Source organism: Gossypium arboreum, chromosome 13 (genome assembly GCF_025698485.1).
Source record: "Gossypium arboreum isolate Shixiya-1 chromosome 13, ASM2569848v2, whole genome shotgun sequence".
Taxonomy (NCBI): domain Eukaryota; kingdom Viridiplantae; phylum Streptophyta; class Magnoliopsida; order Malvales; family Malvaceae; genus Gossypium; species Gossypium arboreum.
In genome coordinates, this window is record NC_069082.1 from 2,954,228 (window position 1) to 2,978,656 (window position 24,429).

General features: G+C 29.9%; 2 protein-coding genes, 1 long non-coding RNA gene and 1 other non-coding gene across 5 annotated transcripts; 3 read left to right on the forward strand and 1 right to left on the reverse strand.

The window, feature by feature from the left end:
• Positions 1-3,682: 3,682 nt before the first annotated feature.
• LOC128286951 (uncharacterized) lies at positions 3,683-6,427 on the reverse strand. The gene is made up of 3 exons (XR_008277640.1): positions 6,303-6,427; positions 5,283-5,354; positions 3,683-3,894 (listed from the first exon to the last, which is right to left on the reverse strand). It is a non-coding gene; the product is annotated as an uncharacterized LOC128286951 (long non-coding RNA).
• A 2,008-nt stretch (positions 6,428-8,435) lies between these two features.
• On the forward strand, positions 8,436-14,625 carry LOC108464392 (bifunctional aspartate aminotransferase and glutamate/aspartate-prephenate aminotransferase). Of its 2 annotated transcripts, none has more exons than XM_053024388.1 (10): positions 8,436-8,704; positions 10,257-10,494; positions 10,635-10,728; positions 10,869-10,972; positions 12,088-12,336; positions 12,435-12,548; positions 12,680-12,763; positions 13,692-13,862; positions 14,007-14,120; positions 14,274-14,625. In XM_053024388.1, exons 2-10 carry the CDS (start codon positions 10,300-10,302, stop codon positions 14,412-14,414), a joined length of 1,266 nt encoding a protein of 421 aa, XP_052880348.1. In that variant the 5' UTR covers positions 8,436-8,704; positions 10,257-10,299; the 3' UTR covers positions 14,415-14,625. The 2 variants fall into 2 exon arrangements, with proteins under 2 accessions (XP_052880348.1, XP_017620161.1); XM_017764672.2 differs by lacking the exon at positions 8,436-8,704 and adding an exon at positions 9,118-9,486.
• A 439-nt stretch (positions 14,626-15,064) lies between these two features.
• On the forward strand, positions 15,065-15,137 carry TRNAA-AGC (transfer RNA alanine (anticodon AGC)). Its single transcript has one exon. It is a non-coding gene; the product is annotated as a tRNA-Ala (tRNA).
• A 5,842-nt stretch (positions 15,138-20,979) lies between these two features.
• On the forward strand, positions 20,980-22,913 carry LOC128286497 (uncharacterized). The gene is made up of 2 exons (XM_053023825.1): positions 20,980-21,125; positions 22,659-22,913. The coding sequence occupies exons 1-2, from the start codon at positions 21,023-21,025 to the stop codon at positions 22,868-22,870; spliced, it is 315 nt and encodes a 104-aa protein (XP_052879785.1). The 5' UTR covers positions 20,980-21,022; the 3' UTR covers positions 22,871-22,913.
• Positions 22,914-24,429: the final 1,516 nt, after the last annotated feature.

The following is a 24,429-nucleotide window of genomic DNA, read 5'->3' on the forward strand; positions in this document are numbered from 1 at the left end:
ACTAAAAATTCAGTTAATAGATTAAGAATTGTCATTTGCATCAAGACTGAATTTTCGAGATTCGAAAAGTATAAGAACTTAGAATGATCCAATAAGAGAATATGAATTAAATTTAAAATTGTACACATAGTACAAGACTAATAATTAAGCTTAATCAAATACTATTGTTCGGGTAGAGGCTAAATCCACAACTTTTACAAAATACAAGGACTGATAGTAGAATTTAACCAATATATATGTTATATATTTGTAGGCATCTTTTTTTTCTCTTTCAGATTTTGTGGGTGTCATTACAATATATTGTTGGCCAGTTGCCATCTGTTCGTATTTGATTATATTCAAAATTAAAAATAAGGACATCCTTTTGAGTGTATTTATAAAAATATTTTTAATTTCTAGTTCGAATTTCATTTAATATTAATTATCAATTATTTGAAAATTTCGAAATTAATTTTTTTGATTATATTGGCTAGAACTATCCATAGTCCATTTCCAACTCATAAATAGGAGGATATGCACTTCAGTACACTCGAACTTACATACTCCTACATTAACAATAATGAACATACTAATCGAATTAAGACTCAATCAGTAATATCGAAATTAGTTGAATTTTAAACAACCAAATATTGTGTAAGAAATGTGAATACGTGTGACGTGAATCCCTCTAACAATGGTGTATTGTTGTCGTTGATTATAAAAAGAAAAAATTACAATTAAGGGGCCAGTTTAAATAAATTTTGTATTAAATTGACTAACCAAACCTAACTTGTAGTTTGTTGTAATCATGTTTTAAAGATTGTTTGGTTTATTAAATTCGAATTATTGACATTCAAAATCATTGAAGTATGACTGGATTAAATTGATTGCATGTGCCGGCTCCTTCACATGAACATATAATTTTCTTTGCTTAATAAATAATTTTGAGGATTTTAATAGTTTCTTTTTAAAATTATAATTTGGGCCGATCACGAAGGTTACTAAAAAAGAGCTATAATTTATTATTGAGAAAGACCGATCCAAGGAGGTGGGATAAGAGAAAGTAAGGGAAATGGGTCTTGAATTCCACCTGATTTCAATCTGGTCATTATTAGTGCTGCTACCTTACCAGAATCAAATCACGCAGCTGTGATCATTGAGGATGATGACAACAACTCAGTGGGCCACTCTATTGCTTTTTCTTCAAAAGATCTCGTGCATGCAATGAGAAGAGTTGGTACATCTATGCATGAGATAACCAAGCGTGAGTTTAAAGTGTGGAAAAAACAAGGTTGTGTCAAATCTTCAAGGCCGTTGTTGTCTAACATGGATTGATTTAGTGCTTCGTCAGCTGGATAATCCTGATAATGGTTTAGGATAATCCATGATTGTCATGATGTGTTACTAGAAATAATTTGTTTGAAAGCGTTGCATTATATTAAGGGTACTCTGATGATATAACAGCCGGATTCGTATTCCATTCATGCCATCGGAGACATGTTGTGTTGAGATTGAGATATTGGTATTAGGCACGTGTATCGAGAATACAATATGATGACAGATTGCTTAGCAAATGCCGCAGAAAGAATGATTATTGACTTTTACCCTTAATCCCAACTTTTTAATTTTGCTTTGAACGTGCTGCATGAGGATGTTATTGATTTATCTTTTCTTAAATTGATTGCTATGTAATAGCTTTTACCCTCTTTAATAATAAAAAAAATTCGTACACCATTGCTTAAACAATTAATTGAAGGGCTTCTTGTTTTTGTTATAATTTTTAAATTGAAAATGTTTTTGCTTATTAATTGTTGGAACCAAAAATGGAAATTGTGGTAATAATAAAAGTGGATTTCTCTTTTTTTTTAAATTTTTGGACAAAGTTTGAATATTAAAATTATTATTATTAGAAGAATTTTATTTAAATATCACTTTTAGTCCCTACATGGCTATTAAAGCCCTTTTGCTTGAAAAAAGCCTACTAAAAGCCCTTAATTTTAGTTTAGGTAAATGTTTTATATTTTTCTTTTATTTTTACTCGACATTAGTTTATTAATTACAAAGACTTCTTTACTAACATTCGTATGTATGAGATTACAACTATTTTAAGTTACTAAATTAAAATTTTTGGTAGATTAAATAATTATTCATTCACCTACCACTCCTTTCCTCCTAAATTTTTCTTGCTTTTCATGTTGGGTTGAATATTGGACTTGATTTCTATTCCATTAGTAGCCCAACTTTAGAGGTAGTTTGAGAGTGTAATTATCTAAAATTGAAATTAGAAAGGGTCCAAAAATTATTTTTTTAATTTTTAATGTAGGAAAAAAATTCAGACTAAATAAATAAATTAAATGCTTTAAATTTTCAACATAAATGTTTTTTCTCATAGTATCCCAAAAAATTTCAATTTTATTATATTACATATTATAATTTTTTAAAAAGATTCAATTTATTGTTTCACCTAAGGCCCAAAAATGTCAATAACAAACTGTGCATTAGACAACAATTTAGCAAGGGAACTTATGTTGATAAAAATTCCAATCTTGGCATCAAGATGGTGAGAGCATAATATGGTGGTTTCATGCATTATAGGTTCAGATCATATCTTCTTTTTTTGACACAATACTTAGAATTACTCATAGTCCTTCCCCAACACATAAATAGGAGAATAATGCCTTTCAGTGCACTCGAACCCATGTCCTTTTGTATTGGTAGCAATACCCATGCTAGTTGAACTAAGACTCAATCGCCTTGTATAACATTGTTTTGTATTTCATCATTTCGATTTTTTTATGGCTTCCTTCTTTCCCTGTATTCTAAATCAACAATCTTATTGCTTCTTTATTAAATATTAGAACTGCTTGTGGTTTGTTGTATAGAGTTATACAATATCTAAACAATAAAAATAAAATAATAACAATATAATAATGAAATGCCAATAAAACAGTAGAAAAAAAAGTTTAGACTGATTCAAGCCAAATTAGGCTTGGGCCAAAAAATCTCACATGTGGCCTAGTCTATTTAGAAAATGAGCTTTATTTTTTTGTTCAAATCTAATTTTTGACCCTATAATTTTTGTTAAACTCTCTCACTTTAGATGAATCTTCAAATTTGATCAGGTATATAGAGAATCTGATAATTAGAATAAAAACTAGTGCCATGTGCGAAGAAGAATGATTGGATTTCATAGAAAAAAACTATTGAGTTTTTCAATGGAATCAAAGAAATCATTAATTATTTGAAATAAATTTTTTAATGTCTTAAAATAAATAATGAAATCATCAATATATTATATTTAATATATTATTAATATTACTTATAATTTCATTTTAAGTAATGTCTATCCAAATTATTAATTACTTAACTCTTAGTATAAAAACTAAAAATATTACTATATAAGTATATTTTGGGATAATTCAAGATTTACCTTTATACTTTAACAAAATTGTCAATTTGGCACATGTATTTTCAATTTGTTTGATTTAATATCTCTATCCAACTTTTGGTACTCAGATCTAATTGTAACGTCCCTTAACCCTATACCGTCACCGGAACAGGGTTACGAGACATTACCAGTCAGTACAGTCCAATTTCAGTCATTAATTAAAATAAATATTCACACACATCCTAGTTTTAAGATGTCGTCCCTTTAATGGGCCCTCGCGGTCCAATATGAACAGTAAATTCAATTCGAGACTAATTTAGAATCACTACGAATTTTTAGTAAATTTCAAAATTCATACTACATACCGTTGCCAACCATAATTTACTCATTTCATCAATACTTTTACAACCTAAATGACTCTCATTAAACATCCTGGGTACATGCCATTATCAATACTCAACATACTTTACCTTAATGAATTCGGGATCGTCTTGGGATGCTGATTCAACGTACTATCTTTACTTAACCTGCGCACGGAAACAAACCGTACGCTGAGTATGGTATACTCAGTGGTATTTCTATAATCTGAACAATTAATAATATAACAAATACTTAAGATCATAATAACAATTACAATTATTCAATTATTTATTCATAGATAAATTTCAACTACTTACCATATAAATTTTATACAAATCATATAATAAACACAATAACATAATTGTTCAATTCTTAACTAAATCCATTATTATTTACTCCATTCTTTCACTTACTACTCGGTATAGCTTTCCTTAATTTACTCACAATTCAATATCATTAAACTATATTCAACTATACACTTATCAATCATATTCCATTTTAATTCATTTCAATAACATCAATTTCATTTATATCATATCAACTTACTATCCTCGATAGCTTTCAGTATATACATACAATTCATATATCTCAAATCACATTTCAATTCATCAAGTGGCATCATATATCATCAATTCGAACTCCAATCATTTCATTAACCTTTGGTTCATATTTTCAATTTCATATCTAAATTTTCAATTCTCAATTCAATTTCTCGTTTCATTTCAATAGCTTGATCAATCAAATTTATTCGATTTATCTTTCACTTATTTACCCCTATTAACAAACCCGGACTTTGACGGATACACGGATTCCAACCCAAACACACCAATGCGGCACATTGTGCCTAAAACGGTACATAGTACCTGATCAGTATACGACACATAAAGTGCCTAAAACGACACACGAGGTGCCTGATACGACACACGAGGTGCCTGATACGACACACGAGGTGCCTGATACGACACACGAGGTGCCTGAAATACGACACATAAAGTGCTTGATCGATAAAGCCGGCAAATCCCGTACACTTCCAGATCCTATGACATGCCAATTATATCCGACTCAGCCCAACTAGTTAATAGGGTATTTCATTCACTTTCTCAATTTAATAATTCTTTCATCAATATACCATTCTTATAATCACATATATTCACCCATTTTCACAATTCATACAATTTCATTCAATTCAACAATATATTTCAATTATTCACATTAATTCATAATTCAATACAATTCAATTCACTTTTTCAATATCAAATATTCAAATATCACAATCTCATATATTCATATCAATTTCCTCATATTTCCAATCAATATATTTTTCAATATAATATTCATTCAATATTCAAATTTCTACATAAATCATATATATTATATAATTCAATCAATATAAATTCAATCAAAATAATTTCAATCAATATAAATTCAATAAATTCATTGCATACCAAAATCAATCCATTCCAATTGTAAAACATCATAATTCTAACACTAACAATTGCCATATGTATATAAATATAACAAATAATAACTAAGTTCGGATTATAGAAATACAAACCGTAATTTTCGAGCTAACTCCCGTTGACTTTGTCTTGTCATTTCTTAGCCGAGATTTCCGAAACCACATTGACTACGAAATTAATACAATTCATAATCATTAATACATTACTAATTCATATCTTGAGTTACAGAATTCTAAATTAAGATCTGCTAATTTTTCCTGAAACTAGACTCACAAATCTTCTTACAATAAAATTTTCAGAATTTTTGGTTTAGCCATTAAGTACAGTTTATTCTTTAAATTCACCCCTATTCTGCTGTCTGACAGTTTCGTCCCTTCTTCACTAAAAATTAATTATCTCACAGTACAGAACTCGGATAATATTTCCGTTGATTTCTCCTGAAAATAGACTCATTAGGGATTCTAAACATATAACTTTAAGCCTCTACTTATTTTTATTCAATTTTTGGTGATTTTCCAAAGTCAGAACAGGGGAACCCGAATTCATTCTGACCTTGTCTCACAAAATTCATTATATCTCATAATTTACAATTCAATTGCTTATATCTTTTCTTCTATAAGAAACTAGACTCAATAATATTTAATTCCATATTTTATTCATCCTCTAATTCAATTTCTACAATTTTTGGTGATTTTTCAAACTTAGACTACTACTGCTGTCCAAAATAGTCTTAGTACAAATTGTTGATTTACTTTAATTTCAATTTAATTCTAACTAAATTCACTTACTTTTCTATCTTAATTCATACTTTATTTCTACTCAATTTTTAACCAAACTTAGACATAATTATCTATTTTTCATCATAAAATCATAATTTCAAAATTCTTTCAATTTAGTCCTTAAAGCATAAAACTTATGAATCACTTTAGAATTCAATCCTTGTATCATTTTTAACTTGAATTTCTATCAATTTAGTCCTTAATTCATCATTTTATTTAACATGGACAATATCTAGAGATCTAATAACTATCAAAATATCAACTTAATTTCATCAAAACTTTGTTCTAAATCTTCTAAAACATCAAAATTAAGTAAAAATGGCTTGATTGATTTACCTATTAAAACTTAAAGCTTCAAACCTTAAATTTTTCCTTTTCTCCCCTTCTTTCTTTCTTTTTCTCCCCTGCTCTCTGTTTCGTTTCATTCTGTTTCTATTTCCTTTCATTTGCTTCTTTAGTTTATATATATAATATAATATAATATAATATAATATAATTAAAACATAAAATATCTTTATTATATAATAATATAATAATATAATAATATACTAAACATAAAAAAAAATCTTAGATTTTTTCACGATAAACCGCCTCAATTTATACTTTTGTATAATTTTCCTTTTAGTCCTTTTTATTTTCTTTTAATCTATAATTTAACTTTTATACTTTATTCAATTTGGTCCTTTTACTTAATTACTCTTAATTAAATTAAATTCACTTAATTAAACTCTAATTAACCACTCATTTTACTTGTAAATATTTTTAATAAATATTTACGAATCCATTTTTCAGAAACGGAGACCCGAAAATACACTTTTTCGGTAACGGTAAAATTCGGGTCATTACACTAATGGTGTTAAATTCCGACACATATTAACACATGGACCTGAAAGAGTGTCGTGTAGACTAGAGGAAAAGAGCTAAACAGTCTAGAAAGAGGTACATTCATAATATTTTCCCTCCCATTTTGATTCTTAAAACTTCTTTCCCAACCCCCAACTTTGTTTCTTCTTCTTATTGATACACAAAGAACAAAGAGAGAAAAAGTTTACCAAAATCCCAAAAATCCTTTTATCTTTTGTCTTTCAATATACTACCCCATATTTGACAGACATTTTCTAAATCTATAACTCAAGTGTAGGTTATATTTAAGGAATAAAATCTTGAGAATTTGAATTCGATCCATAAGAGAATTGATTAGAACTTACAATATTTCAAGTATTATACTAGAACATATTTAAATTTTAACTTTGAAATGAGTGTCGAAAATGTAAGTAGGAGTAAATAAAATAAAAATCAACGGAATAATTTAACTAAAAATAAAATAAACAAATACTTAGGAGAAAATGTATTGAGATTGGATGATTCACTCTTGGGGTCATATTAAGATTAAATTTTGGTACTCAATGTTATTACACAATTAGAATTCACACAAAATGAAAGTTCCAATTGGAGAATTTAACAATTTAAGTTCAATAAGTAAGCATATGAATCCATAAACAAAATAATGTCCATCAAACGAGGGTCCAATATGATTGTCCAATAAGTGTAAGGGTTTAACAAATGAATCCATAAGCAAATGATGATGCAATATGGAAATTCAACGTTTAATTCAAAAATAACATATTGTATTATGATCATTTGATAACTTCAAAATTTATAAAAAAAATTTCAAATATTTATTATGCCGATTTTTTTTTTTATATATTTTTACAACAAACCAAGGTAAATATCTAAGCATTGATTGTGCCATTTATTGTTTATAACGAAAGAAAAATCTTAGTTTACAAGTTTAATTATGACATGTGATTAATAATTAATTTTAGCTCAAATGATGAGTATATAATTTACCTTAATATATGTTAAGAGTTTCACACTTTCATTTCAGCATTAAAAATTTAGAATAATATAATAAAATTAAACAACTCAAACTTATACGAAAAATACGTATTAAATATAAGAAACTTAAGATTTTACAGGATAAAGAAACAAACAAACACTAACAAGAAAAGGTTTGTGAGGAGGAAAATGACAATGCAAAAGACTTGCTAGTAATAAATCGCTAGGCCACTTTTTTGTCATCTTTTGGAGTCATTTTTCACATCTTATTTGATGACTTTTAATGGAAAAAAATCCAAGAAAGTTGATTGAATATTTGCATCTTATACATTCATTGTAGAAATTTCAACTCCAAACTCCAAATATGTTAGGAGATATGACTCAAACGCGAAAATGCGTCAAAATTATCCATTAATGTAGAACTTATAACTTTCTCTTTACTTTTAGAATTTTTCTTGATGCATTTTGACATTGATGTTTCAATATTTGAATAGATTTTCAAATTCTCACCCAAATTAGACACGAAAAAGTGTTTCAACTGGAAGTTCTGAATGTGTCCAAATTACAAAATTCTTTAAGCATTTGACTATCACTCTAAGCTTAATGCATTTAAATAGAGAGAGACCAAGAGCAGTTTGATTCAATAAAAATTTTTGATTGAGCATGAAAGTAGAGGTAAAGATGTAAAATTAATATTCCACTCTACCTCTTCGCACCGCAACGAGAGTGACGGTGGAATAGTAAAACAAACCACCACTTTCCCACAAAATCCCAATCTCACTCCTCCGCCAACATCTGCTTCTTTCCCTTCTCTCAATATCTTACCTCCAGTCCTCTATTTTATCCTTCCCACCAAAAACTCATCGCTCTGCATTGCAAATCGACGATCAGAAATCCAAGTAAGCCATATCCTGAATTCTAGTATTCCAACATTCATTTCATTTTATTATCATTTTGTATTTTATTTTCACATATCCGCTCTTTTGATCTATGTTATCCCGTATATTCAAGATATAGTATTTATGAACTCAACTTTTAGCTCAATGACTCAAAATATTTGACTAAAAAATTTACATCTTGAGTTTGAACAGGAAGTGCATTTAATTAATATTTCTTTTTTTCAACTCAGTTAACTAATAAAATTTAAACAAGGGACTCGTTCATATGGTTATATTTTTAATATAATAAAATAATATTTATTAAATTAGTATCACGATTTAAATTTACGAAAATATTTTCTAATTAAAATAATTATTCAAGTGCATTTTAAATTTTTATTATTTAAAAAAATAATTAAAAAATTGCAAAGTTTGATTGTATTTGTCCTGGTGATAAAATCTCTAGTTAACTCCTTCATTTTCCTTTTCTCCCAAGTCCCACTACCAACCCCCCTCTCCACCAACCTCTCTCCATCTTCATTTTCTCCAACAACCCCTTTGCATCTTCTTTTTTGTTGTTTATATTAAGCTTTGGGTTTGCTTTTATTTATTTGGATGAGAAACAACAGCTTCCATCTCTTGACCAGAATCTTCTCTTGAATCTTCATTCAAATGGCAATTTCTCTTCATAATTCAACAAACATTTCCCGTGTTGGCTTCGCTTCCCCATTTTTGGGATCAAATTCCGCCTCCAAGGTCTCTATTTCCGTTTCTTTGCCTTCTTTTTCAAATCTCTCCTTCAAGTAAGTTCTTTCCTGCTCCTTGTCTCTTATTTGATTCTTAGTGGAACAAATTTTGGGTTGTGGTTGCATTTAACAAATCGTATCTTCTGTCTATTCAGTTCATTGGAGCAATACCATAAATTTGTTTCTGGGTCATCAGTTGTGTCATTTAAATTTGTTAGCTTTCGTACTAGAATTTGCCATTCCAATTTTTACTCTTTTTCCACAAAGATTAAGTCTTTTTGAAATAGATAGCCTTAGTTTTGAATTTCTGAAGATCTCATGTCTATGTTTCGAGATTTTTAGTACATGCAGTTGCTATGTCAAAATCCTTTGCGTCAATATGTTCAAATATCAGTCAATTGTTTTGAGTAGCAGCTGGTAATTAATATAATATTTATTCTGTACAAGATGATAGTGTAGACTGAAGATCTTTTCAGCAGTTAAAAGGGTATCTTGGCAATAAGTAAGGACAAATTGCTGTGGAGGTAATTTTGTGTAGTAGTTTGCTTTTACAAGTCTAAAGAGAAGTGTCCTTACTTTTAGTTTGCCTCATTCCTTAAGCTGATTCATTGAAGTTGTACAACTATTTTAAATTAAGAAACTTCCGTTAGTGACACTATTGCAAGCAATTCTATCTATCAATTTAAAGATTAAAAAAAGGTTAAACATGTTGTGCAAGCATTTGTTAATTTGTGTGAAAATTACAGAAAAGTATTATCACCCAAAGGGAGAAGGAGCACCAGTTTAATAGAGAGTTTCATTGTCTAGTTGTATGTGCTTCTTGGCAGATCTGTTGAGACTTCAAGACAACAGTTATATAGAATAAGTGCAATGTCGAAGGCAGAGAGTAGCAGCTCTAACCAAGTGAAAGTTGACATCTCTTTGAGCCCCAGAGTTAACTCTGTGAAGCCTTCAAAGACAGTGGCTATAACTGATCATGCAACTGCTCTTGCACAAGCTGGTGTCCCTGTTATTCGATTGGCTGCCGGAGAGCCTGATTTTGATACACCAGCCATTATAGCTGAGGTGCTTTTCTTTTTCTTGTGCATTTTGGGTCCTTCTTGTTATTTTCTCTTTTTAAGTTTTGACCTCTTTTGGTTTAGAGTCTCTTCTTCCACTAATAAGTATTTTAATTTATTGTTCTTCTGTTGTTTCTGGAAAGCAAGGCTGGGATAAATGCTATTCGTGAAGGTTACACAAGGTACAGTCCTAATGCAGGTACTTTGGAACTTCGTACAGCAATCTGTCATAAGCTAAAAGGTAAGTGTATATATTATGCAAGTGCTTTTTTGATTTAGAACTGTAAACTTGATGTGTGTTTACCTTCGGAGTAGGATGAGGCATGGTTTCTCATGTTTTTTTCTTGTTCTTTTTATGTATTTTCTTTTAATTTGTTGAAGAGGAGAATGGTATCTCTTATACACCTGACCAAATTGTGGTCAGTAATGGTGCTAAACAGAGTATCCTTCAAGCAGTTCTTGCAGTTTGTTCTCCTGGGGATGAGGTAAAGTTTTTCTATTTGGCAATCTTTACCATAGAATGTACTGGAAATATGCGTTAAGAAATCCTCCCCAACCTCTTTTGACCTTGTTGTGAAATTACTATTGTAGATTTATTTCTCTTTTCACCCAATGCTGAAACATGTTTACTTATCTTGCTTTCTTTCTTTCTTTCTATATTCAAATCACAAAAGTTCATAGAACTGGGGACTTTCTAGTGATGACATAGTCACCTTTGAATTGAGTGAATATTCTTGGTATCTATAACCCATTCCAGTGATTTATTGTTCCATCAACAAGAATAAAACGTGGACACAAATACTATGCCTGATCTTTTTTGTCCTACAGTTGGGTATTTGTTGAGTAAGACAGTTGATATTAGTTGTTTTTTGGAACATGAATAGGAATAAAGCATTTAAATTTCATTTGTTAGTATAATTGCGCTAATAATTACAATATGTAAGAAAATGTTACATTCAAAAACCATTGTTTCTGAGAGGTGAGTTTGAAAACCTTACTCTCATCTAAGAATATCAAAGGTGTCTTCTACTGTATAACTTATTTACTTTTTCATATATTGAATGCATCCATCTGTAATTTTCAGAATAATCAAATTCAAATACCCCATGAAGTTCATGTTTCGAACTCATCCATTGTTTAATTTACAGTTTTCTTTCACAAGAATTTACAGTTGTGTTCGATGATCTGATCATTAATTAGTCATAGACCAAATTTCTTAATTGATTATGCTATCAATGTTTCAGTCACAACGTACATATTTAACTTAAAGTTGCTGGGTTACAAATTTAGGCAATCAGAAATACCATATAGATTTGAAATGCTCAGCATGAAATAGATCAAATATTAGCTTGCTTTGTCAAGAAAGTGGGGATAGAAAGCCAAATGAACTAAAATAACCTCTATATATAAGAAAATGATATAAAATTTGTAAATATTATAATATTTGCCTGCATGCTAGAATGGTTATTTCCTGTTCATGGTGTTAGATATTTCTTCCAATGTATGTCTGATAGTAACCTTAATTAGGCACTCAGAATCATGCTTCTAACAAGTAGAGTAATAAGAGGCGACTTGATTATGAGCACTTAATTTATTTCAGGTTATAATTCCTGCTCCATATTGGGTGAGTTACCCGGAAATGGCGAGGCTGGCCGATGCAACACCTGTTATTCTTCCAACACTCATTTCTGACAATTTTCTATTGGACCCAGAGCTCCTTGAGTCTAATATCACTGAAAAATCAAGATTGTTGATTCTATGCTCCCCATCAAATCCAACTGGATCTGTTTACCCTAAGAAACTGCTTGAAAAAATTGCAGAAATTGTAGCAAAGAATCCCAGGCTTCTGGTACTATTAAATAGCCCGAAATCTCACACCTGCCTGAAATCTCAAACCTGCTATGTGGATACTCAATCACTGAGCTTTTTTGTAATTGGCTTATTCAGGTGCTATCTGATGAAATATACGAACATATAATTTATGCACCAGCAACTCACACAAGCTTTGCATCATTGCCAGGCATGTGGGAGCGGACTTTAACAGTCAATGGCTTTTCCAAGGTAACTCAATTGCATTTAAATGTTGGTTAAGTATTCCTTTTACTTAATTGATGAATTTTCCATGCTTAGCTTTGGTGTAGTTCCTTTAGTGGTCATTTTGAGGATTGACATTTTGAAGATGAAATATGTAGGCTTTTGCAATGACTGGATGGCGACTTGGATATATTGCTGGACCGAAGAACTTTATTGCAGCATGTAATAAAATCCAGAGTCAGGTAGGTTGCATCATACTCATCATTTTTATTTTTGGCAAAGCAAACTACATCCTTCGTCCATTAGTGCAGTAATGCTATTGCCTTTGCCTGTAATAAACTCTGGGAAGAACTTTATTGGAGATCAAGTGGATTTTGTTTCCAGTCTGATATAGAAAATGACCAGAATTTTGGCACTTTTTCTTGGATTGGCTGTGTGGTATATTGGGGACTGCAGATGCAGCCACTACTTATCTCTGACTTATACTGGTCAATTATCTGAATGTGCTTGCATTAATGTTATTTTACTGGGGCTTATGTTTACTCATACTTGACAAGTTAGAGGCATTGTATTTTCCTGGAGGGTTGATGCTGCCATCAGATGAGCTTGCATATTGTGATCGTTGAAGTCAATAAAATACTGAACCATCTGTTGACCAAATGTTAGCAAAGTATTATCATGTTTTGACATAAAATTTTGAGCCCTAAAACAACGAATGAAGATAAAATTTGAGCCAAATTAGAATGGGAGGTGGGGTTAGACATGTCTTGGGAATAAGATTATTGGACTGTGCTTGAAAGGCTAAAGCTGCTTGTCTTTGGAGAAAATCAGAACTTATTAACTAACATAATGACAACGTTTTGCTTATCCTGGTTTGCAAGTGTTAAGGGAAGAAGAATGATGCTGAGTAAGCTTGAGTTGACTGTGCTAGATAGACACATCTAAACATTTGTATATGTCCAACCAATTGAAATTGATATATTAAGAACGGTTCAAATTACTGATCTCATACAGTACAAGGCAATGGAAAACCAATATGTCAATTAGTGCCAATAGGTTGAAATTGATGTATTTTATGCATATCAAAGCATTATTGTATTAGTTAGTGTAATTTCAGTACTTTAATCGATATGTTGAAAACAAAACCTTAATTTGGTTTATGTTTTTCAGTCCACTTCAGGAGCTAGTAGTATAGCACAAAAAGCAGGAGTTGCTGCATTAGGCTTGGGTTATGCTGGTGGGGAAGTAGTTTCTTCCATGGTGAAAGCCTTCAGGGAACGTCGAGATTTCTTGGTTAAAAGCTTTGGAGAATTGGAAGGTGTTAAGATATCTGAACCTCAGGTAAGCTAATTGGCGCAAAATCTCTTATTGGGCAAACCCTACTTATTACCCCCCCCAAAGAAAAAAAACTCGTTTATGTGCTTCCCATTTTCTTCAATGTCAAGTTCAACCAACATACTTCTTACTTGCACTACTTGTTTGCAGGGAGCTTTCTATCTATTCATTGATTTCAGTTCTTACTACGGAATAGAAGTTGAAGGTTTTGGTAAAATTGAAAATTCAGAATCACTCTGTCGATACCTCCTGGACGAGGGTCAGGTATGCTTCATTGAATACTGTTTCAGGGCACTTCTTTTTAAATTAATTAAAAATTGCTAGGCCTGGTTTTGTCAATATTATAGGGAGTGGCTGAATATTGTTTTTAATATTAAAGATCATCCAACATCAAAGAGTGGTTGTAATGATTGACAGGTTGCACTAGTCCCTGGAGATGCGTTCGGGGACGATAGCTGCATTCGGATATCATATGCGGCATCCCTCACCACCTTACAAGCTTCTTTTGAGAGAATTAAGAAAGCACTCATCTCCCTCAGGCCTGCTGTTCCTGTTTAACACATGAATTATATCATTCAGCAATCAGCATGTTGTACTTTATTTAGTGATTTGAATTTTTTTTGCTTACAGAGATTTTAACATGCTCTCAATGCATTGTTTTTAATCCGAAAATTATTGTACCAGGATTGTGGGGAGAAAATTCCTAGTCGAAAGATTGTTCGAAAAGCTCTATTGATCAATGTTAGGTTTGTATCAATGTGTTTGTGAATGGACTTCCCCTTCACATGCTATATGTTTCATGCCTTGATTTGTTCGTTGCTTCAATTTAAGCTCTTTCTCAACTACTTTGCAGCCATAAATAATGAAACAATAGAGTAAACCAATTCATTAAAGAACCATGATTTCTTTTTCTCTTGTATAAGTTTCTAGGTATGGGAAATATAAAGGTATCCATTGCCGAAGAGGAGAGGGAATAATCTCAAAGTTCCAAGGGATATCAATTCTTGAAACTTGATAATTGTTATTCTATATGTGATGTAATGCAATTGATTACGAAACACAAACGAGACATTGAAGCTAGTTACAAAAATTGATAATCGAAAAAAGAATTTAAAGCGAAATTATAGAAGAATTTGTTGAGTGATGTTTGTCGTCCACATACCTTCATATAATGCTGTAATAATCGTTAATTTTCTCATATCGACAGCGGGGATGTAGCTCAGATGGTAGAGCGCTCGCTTAGCATGCGAGAGGTACGGGGATCGATACCCCGCATCTCCAACTGTGTTTCAATTTTTCATTTTCTTAATTAATTCCTTTCCTATATAATACATAAATAAGATATAATCGTGAATGAAAATTTTAATAAATTACTAGCATTAGATCCCCGTACGCTAGCTGGGGTTTCTAAATTTTAAATAAATTTTAATTAATTAATATAAAATTATATAAAATTAAATTTTAATTAAATAATAATTTATTTAAAAGCTTTATTTTTAAATGTTCTAATAATATTAATACATTTTATTAATTATGAAATAATCATTTATTTAAAAGCTTTATTTTTAAATGTTGTAATAATATTAATACATTTTATTAATTATGAAATTAAATCTATCATGATTATTAAGATATTTCTCGCATTCCTATTTAGGTCACCAAATTTAAAAAAATTCAATTTAGGCACTAACATATGAATTTGTTCTTGTTTTGGTGATAAATAACAGATTAGTCTTCAATACTTATGTATTCTATCGTTTGATCTTAATTTTAAATAATTTAATAAATTTAATCCTTCGCATTTATAAATATTATCAATCGATCCTAATTCTATGTACCTTGAAGGATATTTCCTTCAAGGTACATAGAATTAGGATCAAATTGATAGAATTTAGAATTAAGATCAAACTGATAGAATACATAAGTATTGAAGACTATATGTGTTATTATACAAGTTAGAAAAGGTTTTTCGTTTTCAATATAACGATGGGTGACAAAATAGGAACTGGTTCAAACGTCAGTGCTTAAATTGAAAATTTTTAACGTTGGGTGACCAAAACAAGAATGTGAGCATAATTGAGTTAAACTATTTGTTTGGAGTTGAACTATAAATGAAAGAAATAATTTTCATGTCATTTTTAAACAGTAAATGTTAGCTCTATTCTAATTTGGCCCTATTTGATTTTTTCTTTAAATAATACACGATTAAATTAATCCATTTTATAGTAAAGGGACTAATTTGATCCAATTCCTATAATAAATTACTTTGTAGCTATAGTCACTATCTTTCATATTCAAATTGATTTGGCCAAGCTCAATTATTAGTCTCTCTCTATAATGTGGAAGCTGTGAATTTAGTCCCTATGTCGTAATTTGATCGTTTTTAGTATTTGCACGTTTCAAAATTTGAAATTTTAATCCTGATCAAACAATAGTCGTTAAATTCATTAAGTTAAATTATAGTGTTTCAAAAATCTTATACAACGAACATATTATCATATATATAATGTCATTTTAGTTATTTTCACATAAAATTCACAACAAAGTCACGTCATTTTAGTTAATAGATTTAATGCCTACCGTTTGAGTGGAGACTAAAGTTTCAAACTTCGAAGAGTATAGGGCTAAAAATAATCAAATTGGAGATTAGGGGTTAAATCCAAAACTTATGCATAGTATAGAATAATAGAAAATTTTGACCTAATGATTTAATTGGTACCATTTGAGTCTTCACTGAAATTTCAAAATTTGAAAAGTGTAGGGACTAGGGGTGTAAATGATATATTGGTGCTTACAAGCTACTTGTAACACCCCTCACCCATATTCAACGCCGGAACAGGGTTCGAGGTGCTACCTGAATTAAATAATAATAAACATATAAAACCGAGTCATAAATCTGTATTTCAATTTAAAAAGTTCTCAAATTTCATCTTTAAGCCCTTAATATGGACCTTCGAGGCCCAAGATATGCTTAGGAAGTGATTTGGGACTAAACTGGGAACTTTTGAAAATTTTCCTTGAAAATAGGGGCACACGCTCGTGTGGCCTGGGACATGTCCGTGTGACCTACCCGTGGGCGATTCTGACTTTACCACACAGCCTAGGCACACGCCCATGTGACTTGACTATGTGAAAACCTCATTTTTCACTATTTTTAAGCTATTTATAAATCTTGATCAAATAACATTCTTTTATCCATTTCTTGTACCTAAACACAATTATACACTAATAGAACCCAACCAATCAATTATTTCAATCCAAAATATGTATATTTCATTTTCAAACACAAAATATCACATTTAACATACTTTACATATTTAATCATTCACACAATTACATTATCAAATCAACTCCTATGCATGCCATATACATCAAAAAGTTGTTTAACAAAATCTACCGGAGTAAATCTGGATAGTGTGACCCTTAATTTAGATCCGATCCTCCGTATGTATATAAGTCAATCTACAAAACAAATAACATACACAAGTAAGCTTATAGAAGCTTAGTAAGCTCATATGCATAATTACACAAATCTTACCAAATATTGTACACAATCATATATCTATTCGCTTATCTAATTCATCCTGCAAATCACAATTTCATTAATAAACTCATTTGGATAATTTCCAGGTTGCTATTCACAAATTTAACTCCCTTGGGCCCATTTCTCATTTATTTCCATTGTCAAATTAAGGAACAATAAAGGAATTGAGTGCTTCATTATCACATTGCCATAGTAAACTATGGACTTTCACATTGTCACACATCACACACCGAAGCCATAGCCCTCTCATGGTCTTACACGGATCACATAACATACCGATACCATACCGCAGATATGGTCTTATACGGAATCACATTATCACATCACACCGATGCCATAACCCAGCTATGGTCTTATACGGAAGTACATATCACATCTTTTCTGTCAATTCATTATGGTCACAAAATGGAAACACTCAAATCCATTGTTCCAAATAATATGTATATTTTTTACTTAAATACTATTTCATACTTTTTACAATTTAATAGTATTCATCTATAATAACATACTTAAAAACCATAATATTTTCATAACAAAACATTAAATTTGCCATATGAACTTACCTGGGCTAATTTGCAAAAGTCGTATAAAGTCAGAGGCTATTCTTGAATTTTCTCCTTTCCACGATTTACTTCGTTTTTTTGATATGTAGTAAAAATATGAGAGACCAGCTTAAAAGAACCCTTCAATGGTGTTTTTGCTGGAGAGGATGAAGAAAAATGAAGAAAAATCTAGATTTTACCTAATATATCATATTTTACAAGTTAATTTTTACCCTATTTCCAATTTTGCCCCTTGTTCACACTTGATTTTTATTTTTTTCCTGCACACTCATGCCGTCCAGCCCAATAATAGGTGTTTAATTGCCAATTTAGTCCTCCTTTAATTATTACTAGAGCTATTTAGTCACATTTCACAATTTTACACTTAATTCAATTTAGTCCTTTTTACCCAATTGACTACCGAAACCTTAAAATTTCTTAACGAAACTTTAATACTAGCTTACTAACACTCCATAAATATTTATGGCTCAGTTTATAAATTCGAGGTCTCAATACCTCGTTTTTATCTTATTTAATCTACAAATTTCTTTTAATTCATAATTTCACTAATTCGAAATTATTTCTAAAATCACACTTAACTTTTACTTACTAATATCTAAACTCACATGTCGGATTTAGTGATCTCAAATCACTAGTCCGATATCACTGAAATTTGAGCCGTTACACTACTAGAATTCGACTCGAAAAAAATTGAACTCGATGCAATAATTATTGAATTGAGCTCGGGCTATCGACTAAGCTAAATTCGAGTTTAGTAATACTTGACCCGCATAGCTCATGAGCCTTACTAAGTTTTTCATATTTTATATGATTAAATTACGTAATTACCCTTACTATATATGAACTCTAAGCTTAATTATCGAGTAGAGCTGAAGTTTAAGTACAAAAATTGGTAAACAAGCTTAATTGAGCTCGAGCTTAAGTAGCTTGATTATATCTCAAGCCAAGCTCGAGCTTAGAAATAGATGTTCCATCAAACTCGAGTTTAGTATGGAGCTTAATCTATTATTTCGGCTGGCTCGGCTTGATTACAACCTTAATAGGAACTAAAATTGGTAAATTAAAATATATAAATTAAATCCCTAATTTATGGATAATATAGACACTAATACGAAAATTTTGACCAATTGATTTGTTCTTCAAATTGATTGCTTCTCTTCTCATGCCTTCGTAAACAGCACGAACAAATTGTACTGAAATTAGCACGTATAAAAACTTTGAACGTGCATGCATGACATATCATTTATTCATACATGTATATATATGTATAATATAATATAATATAATATAATATAAAAGGAACGGAAGTATATATATATATATATATATATATGAAAATATTGAGATTTAGGTTAGTTTTTAAGTTTTAAAATATATATTTTAGTTATATTTAAAGTGGATCTCATTTTTAGAATTGAGTTATAATAAATACAATAAAGTAAATATTAGTTATGTGGAAAAATAAAAAGGAAAAATAAGAACAACTTGAAACCCTTCCGGATTTGAATTTGAATGAAACAAGAGGAGTTTAGACTACATTTATTTATAGGTTAAAAAATATTATTCTAATTAATGTTAAATAGAAACAATGTAGTAAAGTTGAAACACCTTATTCTAATCAATATCAAATAGAAAAAGTGTACTTCTATATGGAGTCCACTTATGCACCCTAGTCCATTTTTATGCTTAATGGAGATTTGTGGGGACGACTATATTTTATTTTATTTTATTTATTAATAATAATTTAAGTCACATAACTTTAATAAATTATTTGATATAAATTCACCTTTAATTTCTTCTCATATTTACTTTAATTAAATTGAATGAATCGGTCAAACAAATTTATGAATCAAAGGGATAAAGATATCATCAGTTAACTACAAAACTTCAAGCGAGACTAACTTTTATGAAATTGACGTAGTCATTGCCAATACGCATCTCGAATTTTACAAATGGGTTGTCAAACAGTCCACACTCTTTTCATGGCTTTATCACGTCTGAACGCAGCCTAATAAACGCCCAATTTCTACTTTATATTCGTGTACCTAAATTCTGATGGCTCAGTCTATACGAAAACGATGCAAGGAAAAGCAGCTGGTGTGCTAAGGAATCGTAGAGAAGACTGGCTAATGGGATATAGCCATTTCGTATTGATCAGGCGGAGCTGTGGGCATTCAGCGATGGTTTGGCAGTGGCAAGAAGACTTGGTTACAAGAAAGTGATGGTGGAATCTGATAATTTGTCAATGATCAATATAGCAACAACGACTGAGGTGAGAGATAACGAACTTTCATTGCTTGGATTAATTCAAGAGATGTGTTCACATGATTGGAAAATTAACTTTAAATACATCCCTCGACGTATGAATCGAGTTGCGGATTAGATGGCAAAAACTAGCTTAAATAACACAATTATCTATAAAAATTTGTTCTAATTTTAACTATTAATTTAGAAGAATCTCAAAATCTCACAAAAAGAGATCTTTAAATAAATGCCACCAATAATACTAATATTTTAAAAGGATGATTCCTTATAAAAAATAGCAACCTTGAGAAAATTTAGTCTGCCCAAGTCTTTCAGCATGCGTCTCCCATTTCACAATTACTTTTTAGATCTTTACGTTCAGAGATGCAAACAGTTTATACGTCGAAATTGATTGGGTCAATTGACACATTTTGCACCCTAATTCCACAAAAAGTTATCCAAATCCCAAGAAATTTGGAAGCAAAATCATTTTAGCACTTCAATGAACAATATAAAACATACTTTTTTTTAAAGCTTATAGTACATTGACCAATATAAATCATTTTAGCACTTCAATGAACAATATAAAACAATATAAAACAATATAAATCATTTTAGCACTTCAATGAGCAAAATAAAACATACTTTTTTTTAAAGCTTATAGTACATTGACCAGAAGAAACAAAAGAACCCAAATAATGGGTTAACGAGAAAAATGAACAATAAGCATAGTTATATAAGTAGCATCATTGTCACATGAAAGAATAAGTTTGCTTAGGGAAAATTGAGAGACACCCAACACATAAAAGCAAATTATGGTAATAAAATCTTCATTTTCTGTCATCCTTTGCTGCTCTCTCTTGGCTGCCGTCTTCTTCTTATATGAAACAGGCTCTCGTAAACTTATGGTGGTTTCAGGTAATGTAATCATTTATATGCATATAACAGCATCTTTTAGATTTATTTAAAAAGTTATATAATTGAATCAATTTCAATTGTCTTACCAATGTTATCTTTGATTCATGAATGAAATTTTCTTTTTTACTTTATTTACAGTTTAGTCATTAAATTATACATTATTTATTTTGCTTTAGTATCTAAACAAATTTTATCTCATTTTAGTAACTGAATTTTGTATCGATACCCATTTTAGTAACTCACAGTTAATAGCGTTAAAAAAAGAAGTTAGCAAAGCATAACACACCACATCATTGATGACATGGCAATGTTGACCAATGATATGGTGTGTTGACCGATGACATGGCACATTGATTGTTGATATGACTGTTGATCAAGTTGGCTCTTTGTTGACCAAAAAAAATAAAAAATTTTAAAATTAAAAAATTTAAAAATAAAAATTGCAAAAAATAGTAAAAATTAATTAGAGATTTTTAAATTTTATTTAAAAATTAATTTGTAAAAATTCTAAAAATTGTAAAAATTACAAAAATATTAAAATTATTGTAATAAAGAGCATAATATTGTTCAAAAAAAATATTGAAGATTTATCCCTATGCCCATGTGTTGGCAAGACCCATGACAGATTTCATGCATTATTTGGTTAATTAGCCCTACTTTCAAATTGAAAATTTTCAATAAAATGTTTGGAAAATTTTGGTAAATAAACTAAACTTTGAAATTGAAATATTAGAAGATGGTTTTAAGAAAAATGTTAAAATTATTTATAATTAGTTCTTTTGATTTTCACAATTTTAAAATAATCTTTGCAATTTTAATATTTTTAAAAGTTTTAATGATTTTAATATTTTTTTACATTTTAAAAATTACAATTTTTATAATGGTTAAAATATTAAATTAAAAAATTATAAAATTGTAATTTTTTAGAAATGTGAAAACGTGAAAACAAATTTTACAATTTTTAAAATTATTATACTTTTTACAAGTTTAATAATATTTTAACAATTGTTTTACATTTTAAAACTTCTACAACTTTTCAATGTTTAAAAATGAAAAAAAGGGCAAAAGTTATTTTAAAAATATAAAAATTAGTAAAAAAGTATTTAAAAATTTTAAAATTTACTTTAAAAATATGAAAATATATAAAATTTTAATGATTTTTTGACTGCTCAACGATCGGGCAAAGATAGGTCAACAACCGGTATACACCCGGTCATCTTGGTCAACATGCCACATCATCAGTCAAAGTTACCATGTCATCAATGACTCGGCACATTCTGATTGGCTGACTTTTTCTTTAATGTAGTTTGCTGTGAGGTACCAAATTAGGTAACGGTGCAAAATTTAGTAACCAAAATGAGACAAAATAAATTTAGATACCAAAAAAAAAGAAAGATATAATTTAGGGGTTAAATTGTGAATAAAGCCTTTTTTACTGGTTTGAAAAGAAACAACATTTATAAACTCACTAATTAGAAGATTGCTTAAACCTTGTCCTGGTTTATATATCATATCCAATGCTTGGAATTATAGATGGGAACGGACGGAGCAAAGCGGCTGTAAAAAGAAGCCACTCAAAACGAGCATCATCTTGGGCTGGCTACAATGTACCTCCACACTCAACTCTCTCGGGAACTGGAAGTCACGCTGCCAAGTTACCATGCTCAGGGTCTTATAGTAATTGTATTCCTAAAGCTAGTAAAGCAAAACCAAAGGGCACGGGAACTTATGTTAGGGGCCTTTAATATAAAAATAAAATCATAAGAGGGACTCAAATTAAATTATAAATATTTTGAGAAGCCAAAAATGTTATTTTACCGTTGTAATTTGTCTGTAATTTTACTGTTTTTGAGGGCCAAAGTCCCAACCTTCTCTTTTTGTGCTTAGACTATGTTTAGCCAAGAGAAAAGAAACAAGGAGATTTTATTTTTTTTACATGTTATCTTAATTAATTCATGGAGTAATTTTTTTTTATATATTCATGCAATAATTTTTTAAAAGATGATATTTACAACTTTAAATTTTAAATCTTAGCGGTAAGATAAAAGTACTATAGTGACTGCTATATAAGGAGTCAGATTGCATTTTACCTAAAAAAAAAAAGGTAAAGTAGTCATTGTACGTTAGATCAAATTAGATCAAAGAGCAAATTGATCATTATGTTAAAAATTTCATCCATTTCTGCTGTTAAAAATTAGTCTCTATATATTACCATGAGGTACACGGTATGTTACGTGTCAAGTGTCACTTTTTGGTTATTATGTCAATCACCCTAGTTTTATAGTACAAGTGAATGGAAATTTTAATAGTCCATTGATTGAAATAGTTCATTGAGCACTGAGCGGAGTATAATAAGGATATCAATTTTTATAAATAATTTATGCAGTAATTCTTTGTAGAACAATTTAGGAATATAAAATATGGTGGGAGAACAGAAAACAAATTTTTGATGTATTTTCTAGTGTATCATACAAATGAAATTTCACTCCAATTTATAAGAGGTATCGTGTCTCTTTATAGCGACATAACTACCCAAATGGATAGTCACATCTTTAGCAATAAGCATAATTCTTCGATACATCAACTTGAATAATTATGACCCTTTGTTATTAATTAAGTGACATAACTTTTGATAATAAGAGACATAACTAGTCATTATGAATAGTGACAACTCTTGGTTAATAACCAAATGATATAATTTTTTTTTTGGATCACTTGTAATTTTTAAATTATAACTATTAGAACATTATAAATATTTTAAAATGTTCCAATGAATCTTCTACGGAGTAAAAATGTTTGTCCTTTTTATATATGTAATAGGTTAATAATTGTATTGAACAACAAATAAATAAAGTTAACTTGTAATTCTTTGAATTAAGGTATCTTTCATGTCCGTTGGTCCAAGAGACTAATCCTTTTTGGGTTTGTGATTACCTTTTCCAACATCGTCGTCTTTAAGGTTTGAACTCAAGTGTTTCCCCTAAAAGTGTAATTTACCATTGCACCAAACACCTTTTGGTTAGTTATCTCATAGTTATTCACATGCATATTCATCTATATAGATGAAAAATATAGTTAAAAATAGTTTTTTTGAATGCACCTATAGCAGGTCCCTTTTATTATGGGACTAGATCAAATTAGTAATAGATCAGTTTAGTCTTTGTATTATTTAAAAGAATCAAACAAGGTCCAATTTCAACAAAATTAATATTTATTGCTTAAAAAATGTCATTTACTATTTAGCAATGTTGTACATTGAAAGCATTTTATTATTCTGTAGATGAAATAATTTGTTTGGAGTTGA